Here is a 27,912-nt window from a genome sequence, read left to right on the forward strand (position 1 = left end):
TATGCGCTCAGCTCCACTTTCCCTGCCGGAGCTGTAGCGTAACCCGTACCGGTAGGAATCCAATACTGTAACAGAAGGAGTGCCACGGAATTTGTCCACACGTTGTGCTCAAACTCAGAGTTGCATTTCAAGCGGCCCCACGTAAATTCCAAAGTTTACCCAGAATTTTGCCTCTCTTGGTGGAACCCCTCCTTCCTTCCTTCCTTCTTCCCTCCTTCCCCCTCCCTCTTCCTTCTGTCTTCATTCCTTCAATCCTTATTTCCTTCCTTCCTTCCCTCCCTCCCCCTCCCTCCCTCCCCCTCCCCTTCCTTATTTCCTTCCTTCCTTCTTCCCTCGCTCCCTCCCTCTCTCTCCCTCCCTCCCTCCCTCCCCCTCCCTCTCCCTCTCCCCTCCCATTCTTCCTTCCTTCCTTCCTTCCTTCCTTCCTTCCTTCCTTCCAAGTGGTATGGACCTCTCACCCTTCTCTGCTCTCCCTCGGAAGCAGAAACCAGGCAGATCTGCTACGGAGCGGGGGACGTTTTGGGGGAAGTCATCTGAACCCTGAGTTTCCTTTCCTTTATTTTTTTTTCCTTCCTTTGGTTTTTCCACCGGCGCCCAGCTTAGCCAAACCCACCCACCGACTCCCATTCAACCCTGACAACTAAGGCCAGGCCCCTGATGGATTTTTATCTTTAGCTAATGAAATACGCGCCGAAAAATGTGTAAAGATGGCCCGGCACGACCAGCCCTGGGTTGGAGACGTTCACCATCACCTGGTCATCTTTCTTGAATGGCCTGACGCCTGCCAGGTAGAGGCTCTGAATGAAATTCGTCTCATTCATGGATGTGGCCGACATGAGAAATTTGGTCGTCTGAGGATACGCTCGTGGTTTGACCTCAATCCGCTGCCACACGTTTTTGGCGACATTCTTTTTCATCCCGCAGTCGCAGTCGGAGCAGGAAAAAGTCACCTGAGAGTAAACGAAATATCGTCCATCTTTGGGGATGGTGAACGAAACGTTTTCCTTATCCAGTTGGAACGGGCCCTCTTCGGACACAACCTCCCAAGGGAGGCATTTCTCGTTCGCGCATTTGTTCGGAGAGTCGTTAGGGTTCACTGCGGAAACAAAGAGAAAGGAAACCTAGTTTAATCGGCGAGTTTTGGGTAACGTCGCTCACGGTCAGACCCAGGCGTTGCGTACAAAACTATATCTGTAAATCAATAGAAGGCTTGGCTGCCTAGCTAGAGGCATAACAAGCAGGAAGAGGGAGATTGTGATCCCGCTGTATAGAGCGCTGGGGAGACCCCATTTGGAATAATACTGTGTTCAGTTCTGGAGACCTCACCTACAAAAAACCATTGATAAAATTGAAGGGGTCCAAAGACGGGCTACAAAAATGGTGGAAGGTCTTAAGCATAAAACATATCAGGAAAGATTGAATGAACTCAATCTGTATAGTCTGGAGGACAGAAGGGAAAGAGGGAACATGGTTCTGTTCTCTATTCTCTAATCTCTATTCTGTTCCGTTCTGTTCCATTCCATTCCTTTCCTTTCAATTCTATTCCTTTCCTTTCAATTCCTTTCCTTTCCTTTCAATTCTATTCTATTCCTTTCCTTTCAATTCCTTTCCTTTCCTTTCCTTTCCTTTCCTTTCAATTCCTTTCCTTTCCTTTCAATTCCTTTCCTTTCCTTTCCTTTCAATTCTATTCCTTTCCTTTCAATTCCTTTCCTTTCCTTTCAATTCCTTTCCTTTCCTTTCAATTCCTTTCCTTTCAATTCTATTCCTTTGCAATTTTCATTTTCTATTTTCCATTCCATATTCTCTTCTCTTCTCTTCTCTTCTCTTCTCTTCTCTTCTCTTCTCTTCTCTTCTCTTCTCTTCTCTTCTCTTCCCTTCCCTTCCCTTCCCTTCCCTTCCCTTCCATTCCATTCTATTGCATTCCATTCCATTGCTTTTCCATTCCATTCCATTCTCTATTCTGTTCTGTTCTATCACATGCAGGCCGATTTTAATTTTGCTAGCAGTGGGTAAACGCTCTGTTTCTCCCTCTCACATATTGAAATGATTCATCCTAGGGGGAAAAAATTCTCCTAGTTCTAGCAATTTACTATGCTTTTTGTGCTAGATCAAGAGTGTCAAACCTGATGCCCTGGAGCCAGAGCTGACCCCGCAGTGCTTAAATCTAGCCCACGGGGCCGCCTTGGAAACAGGACTGCCCCCTGCCAGCAAAACTGGAGCTCAGGAGAGCCGCGGTGGCGCAGTGGTTAGAGTGCAGCACTGCAGGCTACTTCATCTAAACTGCTGGCTGTAGTTCAGCAGTTCAAATCTCACCACCGGCTCAAGGTTGACTCAGCCTTTCATCTTTCCGAGGTTGGTCAAATGACCCAGATTGTTGGGGACAATTAGGCTGATTCTGTAACCCGCTTAGAGAGGGTGGTAAAAGCACTGTGAAGCAGTATATAAGTCTAAATGCTAATGCTGTTGCTAATTTTCGCTGGTGGAAGGTTGCAGGAAGCCGTCGCAGGTGAAAATGGAGCTCGGACGACCATAGATGTTCCTAACATGAGCGACATGGAGCTGGCCATGTCCCTTCCTGCCCCCCTCTGCCCCCTACCAAGGTCAAACACAATCCTGATGCGGCCCTCAATGAAACCGAGTTTGACACCCCTGTGCTAGATAGAGAGACCCAGTGCAGAATACCAAGCAACAAAATTGGACTTTTTCGCTTTGCTGAAAAATTTACCTCGTGCATGAAAGCTTGGCCAGATGGTTGAATCTGAAATGGAAAGAGAAAGAAAAGATGTTAAGCCACCTGAAGAATATCTCTGAACAGCCTTGGTGGGGCAGCAGTTAGAGTGCATCACTGCAAGTTGATTCTGCTGACTGCTAGCTGGAATTCCCCAGTTCAAATCTCACCACGGACTCATAGAAACATAGACGATTGATAGGCAGAAAAATACCTTGTGTCCATCTAGTCCAGTGATTTTCAATCTTTTTGAGCCGCAGCACATTTTTATATTTACAAAACCTTGGGTACATTGAGTGGTAGGGGGGGGCAGCTAAAAAAAGTTTGGACAAAAAAAATTATCTCTCTCTCTTCCTCCCTTTCGCTTTATGTCTCTCTCCCTCTTTCTCTCCTTCCTCTTTTTCTCTCTCTCTCTCCATCCTTCTTTCTTTCTCTCTTCCTTCTTTCCTTTTTTGCTCTCTCCCTCCCAACTTCCCTCTATGTCTTTCTCCCACCTTCCCTCCCTCTCTTTCCCTCTCTTGCTTTCTTTCTTTCTCTCTCTTGTTCTCTTTCTCTCTTGTTCTTTCTTTTCTCTCTCCTCTCTCTTGCTTTCTTTCTCTCTCTTGCTTTCTTTCTCTCTTGTTTTCTTTCTCTCTCCTCTTGCTCTTTCTCTCTCTCTTGTTTTCTTTCTCTCTCTGAGCTTCGTGGCACACCTGACTATGTCTCGCGGCACACTAGTGTGCCACGGCACACTGGTTGAAAAATACTGATCTAGTCTGCCTTATACTAGCTCAAGGTTGACTCAGCCTTCCATCCTTCTGAGATGGGTCAAATAAGGACCCAGATTGTTGGGGCAAGAGGCTGAGTCTGTAAACCATTTAGAGAGGGCTGTAAAGCATTGTAAAGCGGTATATAAGTGCTGTTGCTACTATATAATCCCAGGGCTAGATTTGCAACTACCTTTAGTTAAAAATCCTGGAAGATAACTTCCTTATAAATCAACAAATGCACGGGATGATTTTAGGAAATAAAGATATGAAGACATCACTGGCTATCGTTACGGCTAAAGCTATTCCCCTTGACACACAGACTATATTTGAATAATATCTAATTGTGATATTGAAATCTCAGCTTTCCTTTTTGATCATAACTGCAAAATGCCATACTGCAGGAATGACGTCCTCAGTGATGGGTTACTACAGGTACAGTCAGGTACGCAAAACCGGTATAATTTTTTTCTTTTTACATTCCCCCCCCCCTTCTGGGCTCTGAGTATGTTTTTCCTATCGCAGTAGATGAGGTTGAATGTGTATAATTTTAGAACAGTTGTGCGTGCACGTGTTTGTGTGTGTGTACATACACATACAGTCTATATAGTAGATAATGTATATTTTTGTGTGCCTGTGTGTAATATGTATGTACACATATGGCATATATGCATAGAATGAAATAGGGTTTTTTGGATGTTCAGTAATAGTAAATCGGTCGGGAAATTGTATCTCTTTGAGGCGAGGAGAGGCCAGGCACCCTAACCCTAACCTTTGACGTGAGTGATGTCAAATTGGCCACCTTTAAGCCAGTCACATGATCTTTAAGCCACCCCCGGTCACATGATCGTCAAGCCACTCCCACCTAGTCACACAAACAGCAAGCCACACCCACAAAACAAGCCACGCCCACCATGTGGTAGTAAAAAAACCACCAGCCCTTCACTGTGTCCCTTGTTAACTGGATTTAATGTTTGAGTTGTTTACATCTCATGTATACCCCTATACATCTCAGTACATCTCATGTATACCCCTATGTATATCTCTCTGTTTTCTTGCAGACATCTCATTACCCAATTAGGCAACATCATCAGTGCTAGAAGGGAGTGTGGGGGTTTTGCTATGACCGTGTATAACTGTTTTGGACAGGAAGACTGTGTAGAGAGTGGTGAGGACAGCAGAAACGATTACTGGAAGTTCTCTTCCTTCTATTCAGCAAATGACATCTAAGCGATGCCTGTCCAGGGTCTGCAGTAGTGTCTGGGATGCTACACATCCTCTCTGTGAGTGGTTTTCTTTGTCACCATCTGGCCAGACATTTTGTGATATTCAAAGCAGAACAACTAGATTCTGAAATAGCTTTGTATATAGCATACGCGTAGTATCAACATTCTTAACTCTCAAGATTCTTTTTTCCACTATGTATTCAAAATGGACTATAGTTAATAGATAAGCATATGTACCATATTTTTTTCAGAGTATAAAATACACTGGAGTATAAGATGCACCGTAGTTTTTTGGCAGAGGAAAATAGGGAAAAGAATCTGGTTACCAGATAAGTCACTTGGCTAGCATCCTTAGTCTGGTCAGCTTCAGCGCATCATTTTATGCCCTGGATAAGGGCTTTTTAAACAACCTTATTTGGAGAGAATAACAATGAAGAGCTGTAATGCTCTCTACATGGGGCTACCTTTGAAAAGTGTTCGGAAACTTCAGATCGTGCAGAATGCAGCTGCGAGAGCAGTCATGGGCTTACCCAGGTATGCCCATGTTTCACCATCACTCTGCAGTCTGCATTGGCTGCCGATCAGTTTCCGGTGGTCACAATTCAAAGTGTTGGTTATGACCTTTAAAGCCCTTCATGGCATCGGACCAGAATATCTCCGAGACCGCCTTCTGCCGCACGAATCCCAGTGACCGATTAGGTCCCACAGAGTGGGCCTCCTCCGGGTCCCGTCAACTAAACAATGTCGGTTGGCGGGCCCCAGGGGGAGAGCCTTCTCTGTGGCGGCACCGACTCTCTGGAACCAACTCCCCCCGGAGATCAGAACTGCCCCTACTCTTCCTGCCTTCCGTAAACTCCTCAAAACCCACCTTTGCCATCAGGCATGGGGGAACTAAACATCTCCCCCTGGGCACATTTAATTTATACATGGTATGCCTGTGCGTGTGTCTGTTAGTATATGGGTTTTTTAAAATCTTTAAATATTTTAATTAATTGAATTATTTATGATTTGTTTTACACTTGTTGTGAGCCGCCCCGAGTCTTCGGAGAGGGGCGGCATACAAATCCAAATAATAAAATAAATAAAAATAAATAAATGAAAGAGCTTGCAAGCTGTAAGAGCTGGGAACATCGTTAGCACCTAGTTAGGGCTAGAAAAAAACATCTGGAGCAAGTAAAGCAGTGAAAAAAAACCCTGCAAAGATTTAGGGCTTGGAAAACATTCTTTGCAGAGAGTAACAATGAAAGAGCTTGCAAGCCATGAGAACTGGGAACATTGTTAGCACCTGATCCGGGCTGGAAAGAAACATTCGGAGCAAGTAGACAATGAAAAAAAAACCAACCTTGGGTTTGGAAAACATTCTTTGCAGAGAGTAACAATGAAACAGCTCGCAAGTGGGTAAGAGCTGGGGACATTGTTAGCACCTGGTTAGGGCTGGAAAGAAACTTATTCAGAGCAGGTTACAGCAATGAAAAAACCCCTGCAAAGACTTAGGGCTTGGAAAAGATTCTTTGCAGAGAGAAACGATGAAAGAGCCTGCAAGGTAAGAGCTGGGAAGAACGTTAGCAGCTAGTTAGGGCAGGTGGGGGGGGAAAGCTACATTCAGAGTATAAGAGGCACCCAAATTATAAGCCTCTTTTAGGGAGGAAAAAGGTGCGTCTTATACTCCGAAAAATGTGGTGTGTATATGTATATACAATATCAATAAAATTAACTGCCTTGGAAATGGCCCTGGGTTGAGCCGAGAGGCAAATAAGGAGCTGTGATGTTCCTTTGATACACCAGGGTGATTCGACACAAAATATGTAACCCTTCCCTGGTGCAGAGCTGAAGGGATTGGATACTGTAGCCTAGAGGATAATTCTCTGCCTTACAAGGCAAAGGTTGCAGGTCCAAGTCCCAGTGGGTATGACTAGCTGATTAGGCCAAAATAAGACCGAAATAGATCTATCCTAGTCTCTCTAATATATATATTATCCCCTGATAATAAGCCCAATCGGGTTATTGAGTACCAATAGCACTTGGCCAATAAGGCCAAACACTTATTTTAGGGTTCAAAAAAATATAAGATAAGGTCTCCTTTTCGGGAAAACACAGTAATCTTTCTAGTACTGATGATGCTACCTAGTTGGGTAATGAAATGTCTACAAGAAAACAACCAGGTGCAGAGAGCACCCAAGGACCTCATAGTCGTCGTCGTCATTGTCACTGTCCTTCTCCTAGCACTGATGATGCTGTCTAGTTGGGTAATGAAACATCTGTAGGAAAACAACCAAGTTCAGAGACACCCCCCAAATCCCCATAGTCCTCCTCCTAGCACTGACGATGCCACCTAGTTGGGTAATGAAATGACTTCCAGAAAACAACCAAGTTCAGAGAGCATTAAGTCACCAGACCTGCCCTCCTCCAGCCCACCCCCATCCTCCTAGCACTGATGATGCTGTCTAATTGGGTTATGAAACATCTGCAGGAAAACAACCAAATTCAGAGAGCATCAAGTCCTCATAGACGTCCTCCTCCCACTGATGATGCACATTAAAATGACACAGAAGAAGTTACTTTCTCTTTAGAGCTAGCTGCAATCTAGGTCTGGGAAAAATGCCAGAAGCTCATCTATCAACATTCTTTAGATAAAGTCCATTCACTTACGTAAACATATGTTTTTGCTCACTGAAAGCTTTCCCCAGCTCAGCATCCCACAAAGAATGTCTGAAGCAGAAATGATGACTTATTCAATCACACACCCCAACCTCACGTCTCCTCCATTGAACGGAGTTGATTCTCCACACCCCATTTCGCACAATCCCATTCCTTTATCCTGCCTGGAAGTGACATCACACTTCAAAGAGGCTAAGGCTGTAAGCTAATACCTTTTACTCTGTAACTCCTCTCGCCTTCGAAGTAATCTTCTATGGCGAGGGTTCATTCAATGGCTTTCCACTCTCATGTCTTCCTCACTCTCTGACTGGTACCACTCACCCACTGTCACGTCAGTGCCCTCTAGTGGTTCATCAGGCTCACTCAAGTCACTGTCTGCCTCACGCTCGCTCTCTGCTTCCTCTGGCAACCCTCCTGGCCCAGGGGATCCAGAAGGGCGTTACTGTATTTTTCGGAGTATAAGACGCACCTTTTTCCTCCCTAAAAGAGGCTGAAAAGTCAGGTGCATCTTATACTCTGAATGGAGCTTTTTTTGGAAGCTTCCCCACCCCCCAGCCCTAACTAGGTGCTAACGATCTTCCCAGCTCTTATCTTGCAGGTTCTTCTTTGTTACTGACTGCAAAGAATGTTTTCCAAGCTCTAGGTCTTTGCAGAATTTTTTTCATTACTCTAACTTGCTCCAAGTAATTTTCTTTCCAGCCCTAACCAGGTGTTAACAATGTTCCCAGCTTTTACCACTTGCAAGTTCTCATTATTATTCTCTGCTAAGAATGTTTTCCAAGCCCTATCTTTGCAGGGTTTTTTTTTTCATTGCTCTTAACTTGTTCCAAATGTTTCGTTCCAGCCCTAACCAAGTGCTAATGATGTTCCCAGGTCTTACCCGCTTGCAAGCTCTTTGCCTTTGTAGGTTTTTTTAATTGTTCTATTTGCTCCGAATGCTTCTTTCAAACCCTAACTAGGTGCTTAACAATGTTCCCAGTTCTTACCGGCTTGCAAGATCTTTCATTGGACAGACATCTGCAAAGCCTCTTTTATCTGGCAGGCTTTTCTCCTTTTGGAAGGAAGGGGAATTGTGACTTTAGATCTGTTTGCCTGGGCTGAATATGACTCTGTTCCATTGTTTATTATTCAGTCCCAGTCATGAGATTCAAAACCTAAAATAGGATCTGCTTGTCTCAGTGGAAGAGGCTAGAAATAGTATTTCATAATTTATTGGAGGGGGTTTATTCTCCTGAGCAGCATCACTTCCCCTTATGGGGTTGTTTTCTATTGAGAGATTTCAGTTATTCTGCTAAAAAACTATTGCATCAAGGCTAAGTCATAATTAGATAATGCTATAATGAAAATGAAAAGAAAAATATGTTTCCTACATACAGAGAGAGAGAGAGAAAGAAAGAGTGAGCGAGAGAAAGAGAGAAAGAAAGAGGAAGAGAGAGAGAGAGACAGAGATACAGAGAGAGACAGAGAAAGAAAGAGAGAGAAACAGAGAGAGAGAGAGAGAGAGAAAAGTACACACAGAAACAACACATGCTTTTGGCTTATTTATTAATTAACTATATACCCAACTATTTCACTGGTGATTCTGGATGACAAGGAACAATCAGTTAAGAAAAATAAACAACAGGAGAGAAGTTTGGAAGGAATGTTAGAAAATACAAATTCAACAGAAAGAGCCCTGGAAACTTGGAATCAGCTTCTTGTGTCAAATCTAATCCAATCTCAAATGTAAAAGTAAAAAACTGGCTTTTCTTCCTTATTCTTCAAAAGAAATCTAAGCCTAGTCTCTGAGTCACAAGACATTTAGCCGAGGTTTTGCCATCTCACTTTAGCTTCATGAGGTATTCTGCTCTGGAATTTTAATTTTAAAAAATGCCGGTTGCTCTGCCCTAGAAGTCAAATATTTAATTCCTGGGATGGTTCTTGCACAAAACCACAACAAAATTCTTTCTGACCATCAAACGTCTTCTGAGGGATCTGAGGTCAGCTTCACATCCTTAATGTTTTCCAAAGAATAATCTTCCTTTTTTCCCCCAACTTTCTTAAGGCAGTGGAAGCTAAGACAACCAATGATTCTCTGGACAATGGCATACTATTGTGCAATTGGCAAATCATGTGCAGGGGCAGTAAGTTAAAATACTCTCTATGGTGCAGCGGTAGAAGGTCACCAGCGGTTTTTCATTCAGCTGTGGTTTCCTGAGAAGTCTCAAGTACAGTGGTACCTCTAGTTACAAACTTAATTCGTTCCGTTACCAGGTTCTTAAGTAGAAAAGTTTGTAATAAGAAGCAGTTTTTTCCATAGGAATCAAAATAAAAGCAAATAATGCATGCGATTGGGGAAACCACAGGGAGGTCCTGTTTCCTCCCAGGAGATTCCTAGAGAGGCCCCACAGAGGCTTCTCCCTGCCTTTTCCGGCCATGTTTCCTCCCAGGAGATTCCTATAGAGGCCCCACAGAGGCTTCTCCCCACCTTTTCCGGCCCTGTTTCTTCCCAGGAGATACCTAGAGAAGTCTCACGGAGGCTTCTCCCCACTTTTTCCGGCCCTGTTTCCTCCCAGGAGATTCCTAGAGAGGTCCCACAGAGGTTTCTCCTTGCCTTTTCCGGCCCTGTTTCCTCCCAGGAGATTCCTAGAGAGCCCCACAGAGGCTCCTCTCCACCTTTTCCAGCCCTGTTTCCTCCCAGGAGATTCCTAGGTAGCCCCACAGAAGCTTCTCCCTGCCTTTTCCAATTGCAGTTGCAGAGACTCGGGTTTGTAAGCGGAAAAGGGTTCTTAAGAAGAGGCAAAAAACCCTTGAATACCTGGTTCTTATCTAGAAAAGTTCATAGGTAGAGGCATTCTTAGATAGAGGTACCACTTGAGTATAATCTCTGCAACTGTTCTTCCTATGTTTTATCCTCCAGTCTCCTAATCATTTGTGTTGCTCTTCTCTGCCCTCTTTCTAGACCAGTGATGGTGAACCTGTGGCATGCGTGGCACAGGTGGCACGCAGAGCCATATCAGAGGGCACGATTACCCTATGTCAGCTCTAGTGCACACGGTTGCACTAGCTAGCTGATTTTTGGCCTTGCAGAAGGCTGTTTTGCCCTCTGGAGGCTTCAGGGAAGCTTCCTTGAAACCCCAGAGTACGAAAAACGGCCCAGTGGGCAAAACGGAAGTTTGGAAAAACACACTTCCAGTTTGCCCATTTTTTCACCAATCCTGGCTTCGGGGAGGCCTGTGCACATTAAATGGCACAGAAGAAGTTACTTTCTCTTTAGCTCTGCTGGCTGGGGAATTCTGGGAGTTGAAGTCCACACATCTTCCAGCGACCAAGGTTGAGAAACACTGCTCTAGAAAGAGTGCAGAGAATACCGACAAAGAGGATTAGAGGACTGGAGGCTACAACATATTAAGAACGGTTGCAGGAACTGGGCATGGCGAGTTTAATGAAAAGAAGGACCAGGGGAGACATGATAGCAGCCTTCCAATATCACAGGGGTTGCCACAAAGAAGAGGGAGTCAAGCTATTCTCCAAAGCACCTGAGGGCAGAACGAGAAGCAATGGGTGGAAACTAATCAAGGAGAGAAGCAACTTAGAACTAAGGAGAAATTTCCTGACAGTCAGAACAGTGGAACAGCTTGCCTCCAGAAGTTGTGAATGCTTCAACACTGGAACTTTTTAAGCAGATGTTGGATAACCATCTGTCTGAAGTAATGTAGGGTTTCCTGCCTAATTATTTTAATTATTTATTTTGTCAAACAATTATAGGCTGGCAATTTATACAAATAAAACATTAGATAAGTCATGATAAAAAGTAACAAAAGAAGACAATAGGGCAGGGACGGTAGGCACAGTGGTGCGCTTATGCACGCCCCTTACAGACCTCTTAGAAAGGGGGAGAGGTCAATTGCAGATAGTCTAAGGTTAAAGGTTTTGGGGTTAGGAGTAGAAACCATAGAGTCAGGTAGTGCATTCTAGGCGTTGATTACTCTGTTGCTGATGTTGTATTTTTTGCAGTCAAGTTTGGAGCGGTTGACATTTAGTTTAAATCGATTTCGTGCTCATGTGTTGTTGCGGTTGAAGGTGAAGTAGTCGTTAACAGGTAAAACATTTTGGCATATGATTTTATGAACTATAATTAATTGTTTAATTAATTTTATGAACTAAGCAGGGGTTGGACTAGAAGACTTCCGAGGTCACTTCCAACTATTGTTGTTGTTGTTGTTGTTGTTGTTGTTGTTGTTATTATCATCATCATCATCATCATCATCATCATCATCACTATTGGCATCTTGTTTTACATTGAGGCAACCAAAATTGGATACGATGTTCCAAGTGTCTAAAATAATACCAACATTACCGACCTAAGGGTTTCATCCCATCCCCCTCCCCCCACATCCTTGGACACCCAGAATTCAAGAGAGAGCGAAGCACAGCAATGGGTAAACTTACCGTCGTTGTTGGGAAGGGCATTCCCCTGCAGTTTTTGGGCAGCTGGCATCCTGTCTGTCACGATCTGCAAAAGAGAAAGCAGAGGCACCGAGCAGGTTAAAAGCAAAAAAAGTGCCCAGATGTTTCACCCAACTGACATCTTGTCTGCTCGGATTCTCGATATTGCTCTGACCAAACCAAATCCAGATGTTGACTCATGCCGGGCGCCCTCAACTAGACCTCATTAGTGAATTGAAAAAAAAAATTCCTTGAAGTTATTTCCTTCCCCCCAACACCCTTCTTCCGGACCGACAGACAGACAGATGTGAAAACAATGCAATTTGATAAAGTAAGCCAAAGGTCACAGATGTTTGAGAAATAGAAATGATTTCAGGCCTTTGTCTAAGAGCTCTGAACGGAGGTAGCAAGTTGGCCTGTTGCTTACTTAGAAACATAGAAACATAGAAGACTGATGGCAGAAAAAGACCTCATGATCCATCTAGTCTGCCCTTATACTATTTCCTGTGTTTTATCTTAGGATGGATCTATGTTTATCCCAGGCATGTTTAAATTCAGTTACTGTGGATTTACCAACCACGTCTGCTGGAAGTTTGTTCCAAGGATCTACTACTCTTTCAGTGAAATAATATTTTCTCACGTTGCTTTTGAGAAAATATTATTTCACTGAAAGAGTAGTAGATCCTTGGAACAAACTTCCAGCAGACGTGGTTGGTAAATCCACAGTAACTGAATTTAAACATGCCTGGGATAAACATATATACTTAGATTGAACTGGTTCTTTTCTATTTGGACTGTAAAAGAAAGCCATTGATTGATTGATTGATTGATTGATTGATTGATTGATTGATTGATTGAATTTATATGCCACCCCTCTCCAAGGACTTGGGGCGTTTTATAACATATTAAAAAAAACAATAAAATAATCTTAAATCCAATTAACTATAAAATTAACTAACCTAAAACCCAAACTTATTTTTTAAAAAATTAATCACTCCCATTCACACAACAAACATACATTTTGTTCATCTACACCGCTCAAAAAAATAAAGGGAACAATACAATATAATCCCAAGTAAATCAAACTTCTATGAAATCAAACTGCCACTTAGGAAGGAACACTGATTGACAATCAATTCCACATGCTGTTGTGCACATTCGACTTTGGACAGAACAAAGTATTCAATGAGAATATTTCATTCATTCAGATGTAGGATGTGTTCTTTGAGTGTTCCCTTTATTTTTTGGAGCAGTATAGATATCTTGGCCTGAGATGCCGCTGGGATATTTTGTATATCTATTGAGAAAAAACAATCTGTCCATATCCAGTAGATGGTAGAATCGACATACTGTTCTACTGAGCAGAAACTTGCTGTGATTAAATTCTTTTGCATAAAGAGAATATCCAGGAAGGATTATCTCCCCAGCCTACGCAAACAGAGATATTTGGGGTGTGGTGCTATAGAAAGAGCAAGGCTCAAATTTGTTTGGTATAAGTCCAACTCACAGCAGAAATGAAGGGAATCAAATTTTCATCACCATCAATGTTCTGATCACTTCTACTCCTTAGTACTGGTCTCTGCGGATGTTACTTTGCTGGTCATTGTTGACTATAGGAAGCGCTGTTACCTTCCCATCAATGTGGTACCCAGTGATGGGCTCCTATGGGTATGGTCAGGTTCACAGAACCGGTAGAAACATTTGATATTTTTTTTTCCCTTTTGGGCTTTGAGTATATTTTTCTTATCGCAGTAAATGAGTTTGTGTGTGTGTGTGTTTGTGTACATACACATACAGTTTTTATATAGTAGATAATGTATACTTTTGTGTGCCTGTGTGTATTATGTATGTACATGTATAGCATATATAAGTGATGGCGAACCTTTTTTTATTCAGGTGCCAAAAGAGCGTAGGTGCGAAGTATCGTACATGTGCGAGTGCCCACACCCATAATTCAATGCCTGGGTAGTTTTAACTTGTTTCTCTCTTTGAATTTGTTTCCATCCACTGCTTCTTGTCTTGCCACCAGGAAGTACCTTGGAGAATCTTGAAGGAGAGGGTATTGACAATATGCCAATTGAAAGATAAGTCTTGCACTTATCCTTCCAAAACTTTAGAATCCTAGGGAAGCACTACTAGTTTTTGACTACATCTATACAAGTTGTAGCTAACACTGAATGTGGTTTGCTCGATTTGGGCTATGTCCAGGGTATTAATCCAGTCATTATTTGCAGCTTAATGCAGTGGTGAAATCCTTTTTTTTTTTTTACTACCGGTTCTATGAGCATGGCTTGATGGGTGTGGCAGGGGGAGGATACTGCAAAATCCCCATTCCCTCCCCACTCCAGGGGAAGGATACTGCAAAAATCCCCATTCCCACCCCACTCTGGGGCCAGCCAGAGGTGGCATTTGCTAGTTCTCCAAACTACTCAAAATTTCCACTACCGGTTCTCCAGAACCTGTCAGAACCTGCTGGATCTCACCCTTGGCTTAATGCTATGTTATTATACAGCAATGTGGTTAAGACACACCATGTCTTCATCCATGCATAGACTGAGACAGTATCTCAAGACAATGTCTCACGTCCTGGCAGGCTTCAAATTTGCGAATCAACCCAGTTATCCGAACCCATCCATCAAAGTTCAGTAAATGCTAGCTGATCTACTGGAACGAATGTTGTAAGCTTAACATCTGCTGCTTGTGAATAACTATTTACAGTTAAGTATGGTCTTACAAGGCCACTTTGAGAAGAATGATCGAGCGATATTTTAGTGACTGCTTTGTGGTCAGCTTTAGAATGTAAGAAGGCTGAGTCATAAAGCAAAGGCTACATCCTTGTGATAGAAATACCAGAAAGAAAGAAGGAAGGAAGGAAAGACAGGAAGGAAGGACAGGAAGGAAGGAAGAAAGGAAAGATAGGAAGGAAGGAAAGAAGGAAGGAAGGACAGGAAGAAAGAAATGAAAAATAGGAAGGAAGGAAGGAAGTTTATAATGAGAGTGAAGGAGGGTCCCAGGGGAATCCCTCCCTCCAAGATGCCTCTGACATGTGTGATGTTGAGCTGGCCAAACCCATCATGGCCTCTCAACCCCCAGCCATGCCCCCAAGGTCAAACACAACCCTGATGTGGCCCTCAATGAAATTGTGCTTGACACCCCTGCTTTACTCTCCACCTAGAACTAATAATCTGCTCTCTAACAAACAATTTGGATTCAGAAAAAACCTATCCTGCAACCTGCAGCTCCTCCACTGCAAAAACATATGGACAACTCATCTTGATCAAGGAAAATCTATATATGCAATTTATATCGATTTCTGCAAAGCCTTTGATTGAGTGGTCCACGACAAACTACTCCTAAAACTCAAATTCTATGGCATTTCAGGATCATAGATATTTTAAATATTAGATTTGTTATACATTGTTTTTATTATTGCTGTAAGTTGTCAAAGCGTGGAACTCATTACCAAACTCCGTAGTGTCATCTCCTAACTCCCAACATTTTACCCTTAGACTGTCCACGGTTCACCTCTCCAGATTCCTAAGAGGTCAGTAAGAGGCGTGCATAAGCGCACTAGCGTGCCTCCTGTCCCATGTCCTATTGTCTCTCCTATATCTCATAACTCTTCTCTTCTATCTCTACATCTTTTCTTCTATGCTCTCATTGATATATTTTATTCCTATATTTTATCCTCTTTTCTCTCCTTGATATATTTCACTTTGAGTATATCCACTATAACCTTCATTGTGTATTATTATGTATTGGACAAAATAAATAAATAAATTTAGATGGAGAACAGTTTTGCAGGCTTCGTAGAATGCAGTCTGTTAGCTCAATGATGCAGAAGTGAAATGTGGATTATGCAAGAGACATTACACATCATTTCTGAGACGCAAGGTTACAACCCTTGGCAAACGTCCAGCTGGGACGGGCCCAACCTCCAAAAACAACCACAGCGTGGCTCTTACGATCAGCCTTTGGAGCTGGCCGAATGCCACAGCAGATGTTGAGGCAAAACATCAAAGTGCTAATCAGCTGTCGGAAGAACAGCTCACAAGAACTGAAAGATTCATTCACATACTTGGTAGGTCCAACTATTCAAATCAGCATCTTAGTAATGTCAGAGCCGGTCACCCTCTATCAGCTGCACTGATGATGTTACCTAGTTTGGTAATGAAACATCTGCAAGAAAGTAAGGAGGCTCAGAGAGTCCTACAGTCCGTCTCCACCTCCATCTCCTCCTCCTCTCTCCTTCTGCTTCTCCTTCTCCCTCTTCTTCTCCTTCACCTTTTCCCACTCCCTCTCCTTTTCCTTCTTCCTTTCCAACTCTCTCTCCAACTTCTATTCTGTCCTTCTCCCTCTCCCTCGCTCTCTCCTGCTTCTCCCCCTCCCCCTCCCCCTCCCTCTCCTCCTCCCTCTCTTGCTCCTTCTCCCACTCCCTCTCCTCCTCCCTCTCCTTCTCCCTTTCCAACTCTCTCTCCAACTTCCATTCCCTCCCATTCCTTCTCCTCCCACTCCCTCTCCTTCCTTTCCAACTTTCTCTCCAACTTTTATTTCCTCCCACTCCTTCTCCTCCTTCTCCCCCTCCCTCTCCCTTTCCAACCTCCCTCCTACTACTACTTCACAAATCCCTAACACTGTTGTGGCTACCTAGTTGGGGTAATGAAACATCTCCATTAGCAAATTGAACCCACAACGATTAGCAAATTGAACCCACAAGAACATGCAAGTAAAAATAACTTTGGACCTTTTGGACCTCAGAGACTATCAAGCTCATAATTTTAAATCCTGGCCTGGGCACCACCAAATTCATAGATTGAAATCCCACAGACCCTAATTCATAATTTTAAGTCTCACAGGCCACTAATGTGATTTTTTTTTATTAAAGAAATAAAAGTTCTCTGATCATTATTTTACAAATAATGATCAGAGAACTTCCATTTTACAAATATGAAATGAATCTATTTAACATAACAAAATTATAAATGCTTATTTAATTATAACAAAATCTTTAAAGATTGTTTAATTGTAACAAAATTAAAGGTAGTGTAGGTATTACAAATAATTGAAGCTTATTGGATGGTGGCTTGCTGATGTTTTGGGAAAGTCAGGCCCATATTTCAGAGCTGTAGTTGTAGCCCCTTCTCTTCCTTCTTCCTTTCCTTTCTTTTCCTTTCTTTCCCTTTCCTTTCCTTTCTTTCTATTTCCTTTCCTTTCTTTTCCTTTCTTTCCCTTTCCTTTATTTCCCTTTCCTTTCTTTTACTTACTTTCCCTTTCCTTTCCTTTCCTTCACTTTCACTTCCTTTCTTTCCCTTCTTTCCCTTTCCTTTATTTCCCTTTCTTTCCCTTTCCTTTCTTTTACTTACTTTCCCTTTCCTTTTCTTTCCTTCACCTTTCTTTCCCTTATTTCCCTTTCCTTTATTTTCCTTTCTTTCCCTTTCCTTTCTTTTACTTACTTTCCCTTTCCTTTCTTTCTCTTTCCTTTCCTTTCCTTTCTTTCCCTTCTTTCCCTTTCCTTTATTTTCCTTTCTTTCCTGTTCCTTTCTTTTACTTACTTTCCCTTTCCTTTCTTTCTCTTTCCTTTCCTTTCCTTTATTTTCCTTTCTTTCCCTTCCCTTTCCTTCTCTTTCCTTTCCTTTCCCTTATTTCCCTTTCCTTTATTTCCCTTTCTTTCCCTTTCCTTTCTTTTACTTACTTTCCCTTTCCTTTCCTTTCCTTCACTTTCATTTCCTTTCTTTCCCTTATTTCCCTTTCCTTTCTTTTACTTACTTTCCCTTTCCTTTCTTTCTCTTTCCTTTCCTTTCTTTCCCTTCTTTCCCTTTCCTTTATTTTCCTTTCTTTCCCTTTCCTTTCTTTTACTTACTTTCCCTTTCCTTTCTTTCTCTTTCCTTTCCTTTCCTTTCTTTCCCTTCTTTCCCTTTCCTTTATTTTCCTTTCTTTCCTTTTCCTTTCTTTTCCTTACTTTCCCTTTCCTTTCTTTCTCTTTCCTTTCCTTTCCTTTATTTTCCTTTCTTTCCCTTCCCTTTCCTTCTCTTTCCTTTCCTTTCCCTTATTTCCCTTTCCTTTATTTCCCTTTCTTTCCCTTTCCTTTCTTTTACTTACTTTCCCTTTCCTTTCCTTTCCTTCACTTTCATTTCCTTTCTTTCCCTTATTTCCCTTTCCTTTCTTTTACTTACTTTCCCTTTCCTTTCTTTCTCTTTCCTTTCCTTTCCTTTCTTTCCCTTCTTTCCCTTTCCTTTATTTTCCTTTCTTTCCTTTTCCTTTCTTTTACTTACTTTACCTTTCCTTTCTTTCTCTTTCCTTTCCTTTCTTTCCCTTCTTTCCCTTTCCTTTATTTTCCTTTCTTTCCTTTTCCTTTCTTTTACTTACTTTCCCTTTCCTTTCTTTCTCTTTCCTTTCATTTCCTTTCTTTCCCTTATTTGCCTTTCCTTTCTTTTACTTACTTTCCCTTTCCTTTCTTTCTCTTTCCTTTCCTTTCTTTCCCTTCTTTCCCTTTCCTTTATTTTCCTTTCTTTCCTTTTCCTTTCTTTTACTTACTTTACCTTTCCTTTCTTTCTCTTTCCTTTCATTTCCTTTCTTTCCCTTATTTCCCTTTCCTTTCTTTTACTTACTTTCCCTTTCCTTTCTTTCTCTTTCCTTTCCTTTCTTTCCCTTCTTTCCCTTTCCTTTATTTTCCTTTCTTTCCTTTTCCTTTCTTTTACTTACTTTACCTTTCCTTTCTTTCTCTTTCCTTTCCTTTCTTTCCCTTCTTTCCCTTTCCTTTATTTTCCTTTCTTTCCTTTTCCTTTCTTTTACTTACTTTCCCTTTCCTTTCCTTCTCTTTCCTTTCCTTTCCCTTCTTTCCCTTTCCTTTATTTTCCTTTCTTTCCTTTTCCTTTCTTTTACTTACTTTCCCTTTCCTTTCTTTCTCTTTCCTTTCATTTCCTTTCTTTCCCTTATTTGCCTTTCCTTTCTTTTCCTTTCTTTCCCTTCCCTTTCCTTCTCTTTCCTTTCCTTTCCCTTATTTCCCTTTCCTTTATTTTCCTTTCTTTCCCTTTCCTTTCTTTTACTTACTTTCCCTTTCCTTTCTTTCTCTTTCCTTTCCTTTCCTTTCTTTCCCTTCTTTCCCTTTCCTTTATTTTCCTTTCTTTCCTGTTCCTTTCTTTTACTTACTTTCCCTTTCCTTTCTTTCTCTTTCCTTTCCTTTCCTTTCCCTTTCCTTTATTTTCCTTTCTTTCCTGTTCCTTTCTTTTACTTACTTTCCCTTTCCTTTCTTTCTCTTTCCTTTCCTTTCCTTTCTTTCCCTTCTTTCCCTTTCCTTTATTTTCCTTTCTTTCCTTTTCCTTTCTTTTACTTACTTTCCTTTCCTTCTCTTTCCTTTCCTTCTCTTTCCTTTCTTTCCCTTTCCTTTCCCTTATTTCCCTTTCCTTTCTTTTCCTTTCCTTTCTTTTCCTTTCTTTCTCTTTCCTTTCCTTTCTTTCCCTTCTTTCCCTTTCCTTTATTTTCCTTTCTTTCCTTTTCCTTTCTTTTACTTACTTTCCCTTTCCTTTCCTTCTCTTTCCTTTCCTTTCTTTCCCTTTCCTTTCCCTTATTTCCCTTTCCTTTCTTTTCCTTTCCTTTCTTTTCCTTTCTTTCCCTTTCCTTTCCTTCTCTTTCCTTCCCTCCCCTTCCCTTCCCTTCCCTTTCTTCTTCCGGATTAATTACACTCAGCCACATCTGACCCAGGGGCCAAGATTTCTACACAGACCACCAAAATCTTCTCGCGGACCACAAGTTGGTGACCTGTGGCTTAGGGGGATACACAACGCAGCAAAACTGCAGCCATTCAACTGTACGTGACACACATTTCAGTGACCTTAAACACAGCAGCATGAATTTCGTAGCTTCCCTGTTCAGTATTTGGCAGAGCGAAGCATGAAATAATTTCTGGCAAGCGGCTGCTCCCTTTGACAGAATGGAAAACTCAGAATGCCTGAAGACATAAACAATCCCAATCAAATACGTGCTTGACAATATCCAATTTGGAGAGGGAGGAAATGAGATCACAGGAAATCACCTGGAAAGGGGGATCCTTCAACACTTCAGGGCTGCAGGGAACATGACTTTAAACCTCTTGGGAAAAAAAAAAACCTCTTGGGAAAAAAAAAAGATAAACCACCCTGGAATATTTCGGAAACTCGGAAATTCAGAACTACAGCTGGCGCTCTGGCTATAGACCAGTTTGTCTTGGGGCCAAAATTCCACTCCACCGCTACAGTTCCAAGCAATGCATCACAAGGCCCTACAGAAGATTGCGCTCGAAATCAAGGGGCTCTGAGTTCCAATTGCTCTCCAACTCGTTCATTCAGATGCTTTAAATTCATTTGAGATGAACAGAGTTGGAAGGGATCCTGTAGGTCATCTAGTCCAAACCCCTGCCCAAGCAGGACATCCTACTCCAGTACAGAGTCGCTACAGAGCACTGCACACCGAGACAACTGGACACAAGAACAGTTTTTTTCCGAACGCCATCACTCTGCTAAACAAATAATTCCCTCAACACTGTCAGACTTTCTACTAAATCTGCACTTCTATTCTACTAGTTTTTCTCATCATTCCTTTCACCCATTTCCTCCCATGTTGACTGTATGACTGTAACTTGTTGCTTATATCCTAAGATTTTTATTAATATTGCTTCTTCATTGCTTATTTGACCCCTATGACAATCATTAAGTGTCATACCACATGATTCTTGACAAATGTATATTGTATTTTATGTACGTTGAGAGCATATGCAGCAAGACAAATTCCTTGTGTGTCCAATCACACTTGGCCAATAAAATTCTATTCTATTCTATTCTATTCTATTCTATTATATTCTTCATTGCTTATTTGACCCCTATGACAACCATTAAGTGTTGTACCACATGATTCTTGACAAAGGTATATTTTATTTTATGTACGCTGAGAGCATCTGCACCAAGACAAATTCCTTGTGTGTCCAATCACACTTGGCCAATAAAAATTCTATTCTATTCTATCTAATGGCGAACCTTTTTTCCTTTGGGTGCCGAAAGAGTGTGGGCGTGCACTATAGTGCATGCGCAAGTGCCCACACCCATAATCCAATGCCTGGGGAGGGCGAAAACAGCTTCTCTTGGAAGGCAGAAACAGCCTATTTTCCAACTTCTGGTGGCTCATGTTTTGCTATCCCCAGGCTCCAAAGGCTTCCCTGGAGCCAGAGGAAGATAAAAGCATCCTCCCCCATGCCCCTGGAGGCTCTCTGGAAGCCAAAAATGCCCTCCCATAGCCTCTGTGTGAGCCAAAAATCAGCTGGCTGGCAAACCCATGAACGCTGGAACTGAGCTAGGGCAACAGCTCGTGTGCCAGCAGATAGGGCTCCATGTGCCACCTGTGGCACCCATGCCATCGGTTCGCCATCACTGTCCTACACCATTTCTGGCAAATGGCAGTCCAGTCTCTTGAAAGCCTCCAGTGATGAAGCTCCCACAACTTCTGTTCCATCAGTTGATTGGTCTTCTCCTCATTTCTAGGTTGAATCTCTCCTTGATCAGTTTCCCTCTATTATTCCTTGTCTGGCCTTTGGGTGCTTTGGAAATAGCCTGACCCCCCTCCTCTCTGTGGCAACTCCTTAAATATTGGAAGGATGCTATCATGTCTCCCTTGGTCCTCCTCTTCTCCAGACTAGCCACACCCAGTTCCTGCAACCATTCATCATATGTTTTGACCTCCAGTTCCCTAATCCCGTAACTTGGTTTAGTGTACAAACATTTTTATTTTAATTTTGGAACCATATTAATAACTGGGAATGATTCAGTAGACGGATAAAAACCCGACTCCAGTCTAGACATCTGGCTGACCTTGCAGTGAACCATAATGATAATAATAATAATAATAATAATAATAATAATAATAATGAAACAGATGAAACAATCGATCACATACTCAGCTGCTGCAAAAAGATCACACAGACTGACTACAAGCATAGACATGATGCGGTGGCACAGATGATCCACTGGAACTTGTGCCGGAACTACCATTTACCAGTAGCAAAGAACTGGTGGGATCATAAGCCCGAAAAAGTGGTCGAAAATGAGCAAGCAAAACTACTGTGGGACTTCCGACTTCAGACTGACCGAATTCTGAAGCATAACACACCAGACAGCCTGATTGTGGAGAAAAAGAAAGTATGGATCATTGACATCGCAATCCCAGGGGACAGCAGAATTGAGGAGAAGCAGCTAGAGAAATTAGTGAAATATGAAGATCTAAAAATCGAGCTGCAACGACTCTAGCATAAGCCAGTGAAAGTGGTCCCAGTGGTCCTTGGCACACTGGGCGCAATGCCAAAGGATCTCAGCGGACATTTGAAAACCATCAGAATTGACAAAATCTCCATTTGTCAATTGCAAAAGGCTGCTTTACTGGGATCGGCAAACATAATTCGCTGCTACATCACGCAGGTACAAATCTATGAAGGCAAGCTGTTCCACTAATTGATCACTCATATTATTATTATTATTATTATTATTATTATTATTATTATTATTATTATTATTATTATGTCAATACAACTCAGCAAACGAGATCACTATGCTGGATTTTGTATTTCATCACCAGTCGGTTGCAAATTGTTCCCCGGTTAATCATAAACATAATCATCCATCAAAGGAATCTAAGGATATGCTTAGACTCATAGGGCTGGAAGTTACATCAAGGTCTTTTAGCCCAACCAAATCATTCCAAATCATCCTGGAGAAGTGGTTTCTGTTGTGGTTAGCTCTGGCCCTGCTCCTGCCCCAAGGACTGTAGATGTGGGGGAGACATCCACATGCTGCAGGCCTGTTCCCCCCGCCCCCAGTGGAATCTGATGATGAAGGCTCCTCTGACCAAGAAGACATGAGTGACAGGGAGGAGAAGAGTGGGGCAGACAGCTCAGAAGGAGATCAATTATCTAGCTCCTCCTTGGATTCAGAACAAGAGTGAATGATACAGCCACGCATGCAGAGAGCGATGCATAGGCAACAACATTTTGTGTGCTGATTTTTCCCCGCTTTGAAACTAAACCAGAGCAAAGTGTGTTTCACTTTGTGAAAGAAGAAGGACTGTGAATTGTCTCACAGCTGCAAGCTAAGTATCACAGAACTGATAAGGGACTTGTACAAATTACCAGTTTGTTTGGAGACGAGTGCTCTTTGCTATACCAAAAGAGGGCTTGGTTTCAGTGAACTTTCATTATAAAGAACATTGTTTTGAATTTTCAAACATGTATGTGTCTGAAATTTGTATCTGTGAATTTTTGAGAGGGGTCTACCAGAGAGCCCGACAGAACAGTTACTATCAACAATTTATCGACTATCAATTTCTATCAATCATAGTAATCCATCAAATTTGATGAAAGACTACCATTATGTTTATCAGGAAAGACTTAATGAACTCAATCTGTACAGTCTGGAGGACAGAAGGGAAAGGGGGGACATGATCAAAACATTTAAATATGTTCAAGGGTTAAATAAGATTCAGGAGGTAAGTGTGTTTAATAGGAAAGTGAACACAAGAACAAGGGGGCACAATCTGAGGTTAGTTGGGGGAAAGATCAGAAGGAACGGAAGAAAATATTATTTGACTGAAAGAGTAGTAGATCCTTGGAACAAACTTCCAGCAGACGTGGTTGGTAAATCCACAGAAACTGAATATTAAACATGCCTGGGATAAACACGTATCCATCCTAAGATAAAATACAGGAAAGAGTATAAGGGCAGACTAGATGGACCAGGAGGTCTTTTTCTGCCGTCGATCTTCTATGTTTCTATGTTTACGGCAGCCAGTGTTTGTTCTGGCTGCATCTCAACAACTTTTAAGAGCTACTTGAGCTGGCTGTTATTCAAATGGATGGGCTCCAATCCAGTTGAAGCCCAAGTTTGGGAAATGATGAAAAACTAGCAACAGAGAAGCAAGAGAAGGGGAGTGGGACATCCGATCACATTTGGATGTAGGATCCTTATATTTTCCTAAAACCTGCCTTATTTGAAACTCAGCATTCCTTCCTTTTCTGACCCGGGAAGGTGCAGTGGTTAGAATACAGCACTACAGGCTACTTCAGCTAACTGCTAGCTGTAGTTCAGCAGTTCAAATCTCACCACCAGCTCAAGGTTGACTCAGCCTTCTGTCCTTCCGAGGGGGGTAAAATGAGGACCCAGATTTTTGGGGAGCGATATGCTGATTCTCTAAACCAGTGTTTCCCAACCTTGGCAACTTTTTTCTCGTTTTTTAAAAAAATAATCTTTATTAATTTATAAATATAAAAAAAGACAGACAAACTTGCTGCAAGACAAACAAACACAAAAAGATGAATATATACATGTCTATATGAAGCAATTTAAGAACAAAACATTTTTCCTAAATGTCAACCATCCTGTTGACTATCTTTTCCTACAGCCTATTTGTATTATCCTATAATTATCCTCAAAGAATATTTTTATTCCTTTTACAGTCTTTTTTTTTTAAATTAAATTTTATTACAACAAACAAACAAAAAAAATACTTAAAGAAAAAGTGCCCAACACCAATAAAACCCCACCACCATTTATGGGGTTAAATTATTTGCAATAAGTTTCCATTTCTTCCTTAGCTCCGGTTTACCTTTCTTTACATACAAAAAGTGATTGGCAACTTGAAAATATTTGGACTTCAACTCCCAGAATTCCCCAGCCAGCATTTCGACGTTGAAGTCCAAATATCTTCAAGTTGCCAAGGTTGGGAAACACTGCTCTAAACTGCTTAGTGAGGGCTGTAAAAGCCCTGTGAAGCGGTATAGAAATCTAAGTGCTATTGCTATCATCTAGAAAGGAGCAGATTTTGCTCCACATTCCTACCAGCACAAATGACGTTACCTAGTTCGGTAATGAAACATCTTCAAGGAAACCACGAGGCTCCGAGAGTAAAAGCCCTGTGAAGCAGTAGATTAATTTAAATGCTAAATGCTATTGCCATTCTAAATTCCCGTAGGAGAACTCAGCTCAGTGGCTTTGTCCATCTTCCAAGGAACGGTCAAATGATCCCTTTCTTTTCTTGTCCTTCCTATTTTTTTTCTGGTGTTTCTTGTATAGTCCACTTGACCCAAGAGCAATATATCTATTTACATATTATAGAGTGATTCCAATTTATTTCTTGTAGCTTGGTCTCGGATTCTGCTCGTCATATATCTTCTTACCTTGTCCCACCGTCCCATCAGTTGTCCCAACTCAGTTTCATTATCCGAATTTATCCTTTTATCCATAATTTCAAATTGAATATGGCCCACCATGTACCTATACCAATTTTGCATTGTCCATTTTGTCACATCCTTCCAACCCAAAACTATTACTGCCTGAGCGCTTTCTATTGCTGCTTTTTTTATTTCTCTAAATTCTCCCATCGCATTGCTTTTAACTAGTACTGCCATTTCCTTAGTGATTGTCCATTGTATATTTAGCATTCTATTGATATCCTCTTTCACTTTTTGCCAAAATTCCTGCACTATCGGGCATTCCCAAAACATATGCATAAACACTCCTTTGTCTTGGCACCCATGCCAACAATTCCCCCTGACATTCTTCTGAAAGTGTGCGAGTTGAACGGGAGTAAAATACCATTTATGTAATATTTTCCTTCTCCTTTCCCTGATTCTTGTATTTTTAATTTTCCTTATATTTTCTACTATATTTTCCATCTCTTGTACCTCTACTTGTATCTCATTTTGCCACCATTTAGTCAATCCTTCAATCGTATCCCCGTCTGGCTGCACTAGCAATTTACATACTGTATATTGGTTGCTTGCGCCTTTATACCCTCATTTTTTTCTCTTATTATTTTCTCTAAACTCCACCATTCTTCCCAAGGGGAACCACTTTCCCCCCAATCTTTCACACAACCAACAGGGTCTTCCTGTCCATACTTTCATCTGAAGAGATTGGAAGCATCTGTCCAGAATGGTATAGAATTTCCTGCTGTAGACAGAAGGGGGTTGGACAAAAGACCTCCAAAGCCCCTTCCAAAGCTATGATTCTATGTCTAGGCAGGGATAGGCAAAGTTGGCTCTTTTATGACTTGTGGACTTCAACTCCCAGAATTCCTGAGTCAATCATGGTAGCTCAGGAATTCTGGGAGTTGAAGTCCACAAGTCATAGAAGAGCCAACTTTGCCTACCCCTGGTCTAGGGAGATTCTCAGTCATCCAGCAACCAGGATTATCAGGGGACTAGAGACTAAAACGTACAATGAACGGTTGCAGGAACTGGGCATGACTAGTCTAGTGATGAGAAGGACCAGGGGAGACAAGATAGCAGCTTTCCAATATTTGAGGGGCTGCCACAGAGAGGAGGGGGTTCAGGCTGTTTTCAAAAGCACCTGAAGGCCAGACAAGGCATAATGGATGGAAACTGATCAAGAAGACATTAAATTTAGAAATAAGGAGAAAAAATTTCTGTGAGAGCAATCAACCAATGGAACAGAAGATGCCTTCAGAAGTTGTGGCAGCTTCATCCCTGAAAGATTTCAAGAAAGGATTGGAGTGAACCGTCATCTGTCAGAAATCAGAAATCTCCTGCTTGGGCAGAGTGGGTTGGGTGGGGTTGGACTAAATGACCCACAAGGTCCCTTCCAACCCTTTCCATCTGTTAAAGATCTGTTAATGGTTATGCAAAGGTGCTTCTTTCCCTCCCTTTTCTTCTCAAAAGGCAACTGGACTTTGTTGGGAAGCAAAAAAAGACCTTTTTGCTTCCCATCTAAGCAATTTCTTCGGCTCCCTGAAGAACCGAAGAAGCTTCTTGGAGGAGAAGTGAAACATCTCCAAAGCACCTGAAGGCAGGACAAGAAGCAATGGGTGGAAACTAATCAAGGAGAGAATCAACTTAGAACTAAGGAGGAATTTCCTGATAGTTGGAACCATTAATCCGTGGAACAGCTTGACTCCAGAAGTTGTGAATGCTCCAACGGTGGAAGTTTTTAATAAGATGTTGGATAACCATTTGTCTGAAGTGGTGAAGGGTTTCCTGCCTGAGAAGGGGGTTGGACTAGAAGACCTCCAAGGTCCCTTCCAATTCTCCTCTCCTCTCCTCCTCTCCTCTACCCTACCCTACCTACCCTACTCTATTCTAAATACCTGATGGCAGGACAAGAAGTAATGGGTACAAACTAATCAAGGAGAGAAGCAACTGGAACTAAGTAGAAATTTCCTGACTGTTAGAACAATTAATCAATGGAACAACTTGCCTCCAGAAGTTGTGAATGCTCCAACACTGTAAGTTTTTAAGAAGATGTTGGATAACCATTTGTCTGAAGTGATGTAGGGTTTCCTGCCTAAGCAAAAGTCCTCCAAGGTCCCTTCCAACTGTGTTGTCATTATTATTATTATTATTATTATTATTATTATTATTATTATTATTATTATTATCATCATCATCAACAGGAACGGTGGGGGGAGTCTAATTGTCTTTTGAAAGAAAAAACACTGGCACAACTTCGGCTTGCATCCTCTCTTGCTACAAAGATAAATAATTTTTTTTTTAAAAAAAAAGCTTGTTAGCTGCGCTATGCCTCCAAGGCAACGCGCACAGACGCTCTCCATCCCCGCCAGCTGGGAAGCTTCTCTCTTTCCAAAGTGCATCTGGCCGAGAGAGGAGCCAAGCCAAGCCAAGCCCCGCTCCTTCCTTACCTCCTCGGGTTTTTCCGCCGCCTTGGCTCGTATCAAGTACAGCACCGGCAGAGCCAAGAGGACCATGCTCAGGATCCCCAGCCCGCAGAGCCAGCGGAGCGCTTGGAGCTCGCGTTTTTCGCCCAGGCGGCTACCGCACCTGTTGCAATAGCAACAGCCGCCGCTTTGCGAGGCGCTCCGGAGCTCTCCGAAAGGCATGGTTGGTTGGCTCACTTGCTTCCGCGCCGGAGAGAGGGATGCCCCAAAAGCAGAGGCTGTGGCTGCTCACTTGGGTTGCGAACCCTGTCTATATAGGCTGCGATCGGGCAGGCTGGTCCAATCTCCGGAGCAAGCAAACTGAGGGGGTGGTGGAACCACGCCTTGAGTGTGTGTGTGTGTGTGTGTGTGTGTTCTACCCGGCCGGCTTGAAGCTTGCCGCACCTACTCTTGGAAAAAGAGAGAGAGGGCGCGCGCGCAA

General features: G+C 42.2%; 1 protein-coding gene across 1 annotated transcript; it reads right to left on the bottom strand.

Annotated features, from left to right (window-relative positions):
• Positions 1-671: 671 nt before the first annotated feature.
• Positions 672-27,683, bottom strand: TNFSF15 (TNF superfamily member 15). Its single transcript, XM_070759602.1, has 4 exons — positions 27,456-27,683; positions 11,790-11,853; positions 2,726-2,758; positions 672-1,096 (listed from the first exon to the last, which is right to left on the bottom strand). Exons 1-4 carry the CDS (start codon positions 27,651-27,653, stop codon positions 672-674), a joined length of 720 nt encoding a protein of 239 aa, XP_070615703.1. The 5' UTR covers positions 27,654-27,683.
• Positions 27,684-27,912: the final 229 nt, after the last annotated feature.

This window comes from Erythrolamprus reginae, chromosome 8 (genome assembly GCF_031021105.1).
Source record: "Erythrolamprus reginae isolate rEryReg1 chromosome 8, rEryReg1.hap1, whole genome shotgun sequence".
Taxonomy (NCBI): Eukaryota; Metazoa; Chordata; class Lepidosauria; order Squamata; family Dipsadidae; genus Erythrolamprus; species Erythrolamprus reginae.

Bases quoted from the DNA above. Each gene is read 5' to 3' on its own strand.
- TNFSF15 (XM_070759602.1), bottom strand. From the start codon at position 27,653: ATGCCTTTCGGAGAGCTCCGGAGCGCCTCGCAAAGCGGCGGCTGTTGC. The intron at 2,759-11,789 runs GTAAGTTTACCC...TTTCCATTTCAG, and splicing joins TGCCCTTCCCAACAACGACG to ATTCAACCATCTGGCCAAGC. The intron at 1,097-2,725 runs GTAAATTTTTCA...TTGTTTCCGCAG, and splicing joins GCCAAGCTTTCATGCACGAG to TGAACCCTAACGACTCTCCG.